This window comes from Carlito syrichta, unplaced genomic scaffold (assembly GCF_000164805.1).
Source record: "Carlito syrichta isolate Samal-C Ts95f unplaced genomic scaffold, Tarsius_syrichta-2.0.1 Scaffold305209, whole genome shotgun sequence".
NCBI classification, from domain to species: Eukaryota; Metazoa; Chordata; class Mammalia; order Primates; family Tarsiidae; genus Carlito; species Carlito syrichta.
In genome coordinates, this window is record NW_007249305.1 from 325,567 (window position 1) to 329,518 (window position 3,952).

The window sequence follows — 3,952 nt, forward strand, 5'->3', positions numbered from 1 at the left end:
GCCCAGCCCAAAGTTTGTGCTGGGCCATTTCTGGTAACCCTAGATAATCATCTATACCATCTAATGCTGGAAACAGCCCTCTAAATGTATGTGCTAATTTTACAAATATATTTTTAAGAAGAAGCATGTATCACGTAAAAGGCTCCCAAATGTGATCTGAGTTTGAACTGTGTTAAGTTTAAAGCCGAAACCACGTCTGTGAGAAGTGGGAACAATGGATCCCTAGAGTCAGCCATGCCTGTCATATTCTCAGGACTTCATGCTTAGATCGTCAAAATCCCTGCCAGTGGGTCATGCTAAATAACAAAGGAAGGAGGAGGGAATGGGCCTTCAGCTCCTGAACCAGCCTGGTGGTCTCAAGGTCCGCAGCCCACCTGGGTCCCTAGCGCTCAGGCGGGCCTCCACGGCCAGCTCCCAACACATGGGGGTGGGTGTGGGGCAGGAGGGCACAAGGGGACTCTGGCCCCTGGGGAATACCCGTCCCATGTGAAGGGAGCCCCTGCCAATGGTGCCCACGTGGGGGACGGCTGGCCCCACCGGGGCTTCTGCTTTTTCAAGAGCGGTGGGCAGCCCAGATGCGTGTGGGAACTTTCCCGGCATTCCAGTGCCAAGGCAGCCTGGGGAGAGAGGGCCAACCAGGCCCGCAGGCTGGTACCCAGGCGCTGGTGGCTTTGTGCAGTTCTGCCAGATGGCATTTCTGGGTCTCCTGCCTCCTCCCTGTCCCGTCCCAGCAGACACGTGACGGGGAAGCCTGAGCTCTGGGGCCACCGGCCACACCCCCCAGGGCCTAGGACTGCCCCAGCCGTGGCCTCACCTCTGTTCTTCTTCCCAGGGCTGCTACACAGTGATCCTCAACACCTTCGAGAACTATGTCTACCTGGCCGGAGCACTCGGCATTGGAGTGGTGGCCATCGAGGTGAGTGGAGTCCCAGGAGGAAGCCTCCCTCCTGAGGAGCCAGGCAGACCCCACAGCCTGCACCCCCAACCACACCCCACCCCAGACCCAGCCGGTCACCACTGTGGGTGCCATGGGTGTCCAGCCCTGCTGTGTCTGCTACTTAAGGGCCACCCTTGGACTCGGGGTGACATGTGGGAGCCGGTCTCCCAGAAACGGGGATGGGTGGGCCCTGAGGTCACCCACACCCCCCTCTAGCTCCTGACCCCTACCCCCCACCTCCACCCCAGCCGCAGGGTCCGGGGAGCACTCTTGGGGAGGTGACAGCACCGCTGTCTGGAGGGACAGGCTGAAGCCTGTGTGTCCAGATCAGGCCTTTCCTCTGTGGGACGTTCAGGGCCTGCGGGGCCTTGGTCACCCACCTCAGGGGGGTCTCAGCCCTCCTGACCCCACCCAGAGTCTGTGCAAAAGGCGGGCGCCTGCAGATCGGCGCAGTCGCCACAAGGTGGCGCTTCGGCCAAAGGGAGCCGCTGGCCTCCAGGCTGGGGAGAGGGAGGGTCATTCATGCATGCATGCATGCATTCCGCAAGCGTCTTTGAGCCCCTGCTGTGAGCCAGCACTGTCGTAGGGGAGCAGGTCCTTTCACGGGAGGCAACAGTGAGCCGGAAGCAGATCCCTCTGCGGGGCCCAGGGACAGTGCCCTGTAGCAGGAGCACGGACGTCCCGGCTGCGTCTCCCCGACCTGGGAAGTCCGAGCCCCAGGGTCTTCATCTGCAGGATGGGGCTGACCCCCTGCCCCTGGGCCTGTGGGGATGTAGAGAGCGGGGCCCACCTGCTGGTCCCAGCCCAGCCCGCGAGCCGGAGGCCCCAACAGGAGGCCAGCCTCAGGACAGGGACCTCTCCCGTGGCCCGTCCCAGCCTGCCCTCCCACCCCGCCCCGGAGCTGTTAGCTGTGGTCTGGGCCCTGGCGTGGAACATCAGCAGGTCTGGCCGGAGGGGTCCCGGGGTCTCTGACGTGCAGGGGTAGAGCGCACATCACTGCCTGGCCTGTTTATCATGGCGCTGGGGACTTTCTGCTGAGTGTCTGCTAGCGAACGGGCGGGTCATGTGGGCAGATCACAGCTTTACACTTGGATCTCGCCACCGTCCCGAGAGCTAGAGGGAGGGTGCAGGGTCATGAACACAGGCTCTAGGGCTGGCACGCTTGGGCTCAAGCCCTGGCTGTGCTGCTCGTAGCTGTATTGACCTTCGGCAGGCTATGTGGCCTCTCTATGCCTGGCGCTCTGGCCCGTGGAAAGGCTTCTGAGAAAGCACTAACAGCCGTGCCTGGCATATACCTGGGTACGTTCTCAATCAGACCCAGGCCCAGAGAAGAGACGTGCTTTGCCCAAGGTCATGGCTGGTAAGTCAGAGAGCTGGGTCTGAGCCCATGTCTCAGTTTCCAAAGCCCTTCTCTCCACCACTGCACCTCTTAAAGGAGCCAGGTGGCCAGGGCAAGTACCGTGCCCCTGGGGAACTTCAGAAATCCCCCCGAGGTGTGTGCGGAACAGGGTGAGCAGACGGCCCCTTCCCTGGGCAAGGACGACAGCCACGGAAGGCGTGGCGCAGCCTGACGCCAAATCCCTCTTTCTTTGCAGCTTTTCGCCATGATCTTCGCCATGTGCCTCTTCCGTGGCATCCAATAGAGGGTGTGGCCTGGACCCCGAAGACCCGCCCTGCCTGCCACTGCCCAGCACCCGATGCCCTCCCCGGCCCTCCCTGGCCCCTCGGCCCAGGGGAGGAGGAGAGGCCATCGCGGATGCCCAGGAGAAGGGCCAGGGCAATAGAGCTATTTTTTTAACAAGACGAAATGAAGACAAAAATAGGGCTGAGGGACCCCAGTCTGGACTCCGGGGCGGAGGCTGTGGGCTCTCGCGGGGACTCCACTCCTGGCCCAGGATGCCATCGCTCTGGAGACCCCAGGAACACCAGTCCAGGTCCCCCCTCGCCCAGCGCACTCTGGTCCTCTTCCCTCGTGGCTTCAGGACCTGGTGCCGAGGAAGTGGGGATTCGGGCCACAGAGGGCAAAGCAGGTCTGAGGTCGGCAAAGCCCGGGGTCGCGGGGACTCGGCCGTCCCATGCTTGTGGTCCCTGCTCGGGCCAGGGCCAAGGGTAGGCTGCAGACACCAGAGCCACAGACGGCCCAGCTGGCAGGGTCCTCGCCTTCCCCCTCTGTTGGACCCAGTAAGCTCGGAGGCCCAGAGAGGGGCGGTGGCCCATACAGCCACACAGCACACGTGTGACACTTCAGAACAAGGGCTCGTGTCGCCTCCAGGCTGCTGTCACTCTACCCAGGACGCCGTCCCCTCTGCTGCTCACGTGCTCCCTTGGCCTCAGCACCCTGGTTTCCCCAGATGACAGAGGGCAAGCTACCAGGACCTGCCTCCGCCCGACTGTACAGCTGGGAAAACTGTCCTGTGTCCCACCCACCCTCCCTCCCCCTCCCCACACTTCTGAGTCCGCAGAACACACACACACGCACGCACGCACGCACACACGCACATCACATTCTCTCATTCTGTTCACACCGCCCGTCTCTCCCCACAAGCCGTCTCCGGCCCTGTCCTTTCCCAACTCCCTGGGCCCCCTGGTAGAAGAGCTCCGCCCCCCCCCCAGGACTGAGGCTCAGATGTCTTCTTGCCAAGACTTCTCTGCCCCCTTCTTGTATATCTCCAGGGACGGAGCGCTCACTACCTCCCAAGGCAGCCTTCAGCCTTCTGACCCCTCTTTTGCATCAGCTCAACACACAGAGGAGGCGTCCTGTCTTCCTGCGGTTCTGTCCGTGGCACCCACTCACTGCTCTCCTTCCTGAAGCGTTAAGGCCACATGTTGACTCCCTCTTCTCTCCAGGCTAAAGAACCTCAGAGGCACCTCAGTCATTACTGCTGTGACAAGGTTTCCTGTCCCTTCACTGTCCACACATTTCTGAACATTCCCTCCAGGCTTGGATTTGTGTACACACACACACACACACACACACGACACCATACAGGCCTCAGATTCTAGACCAGGCCGGAC

At 61.8% G+C, this 3,952-nt stretch overlaps 1 protein-coding gene across 1 annotated transcript in view; it reads left to right on the forward strand.

Annotated features, from left to right (window-relative positions):
• TSPAN18 (tetraspanin 18) overlaps positions 1-2,762 on the forward strand; it is a 26,673-nt gene extending 23,911 nt beyond the window's left edge. The window contains exons 7-8 of the mRNA XM_008061332.2: positions 833-916; positions 2,533-2,762. Of these exons, the coding sequence (XP_008059523.2) occupies positions 833-916; positions 2,533-2,580 (132 nt within the window). The 3' untranslated portion in view covers positions 2,581-2,762. The remainder of the gene's footprint in view (positions 1-832; positions 917-2,532) is intronic.
• Positions 2,763-3,952: the final 1,190 nt, after the last annotated feature.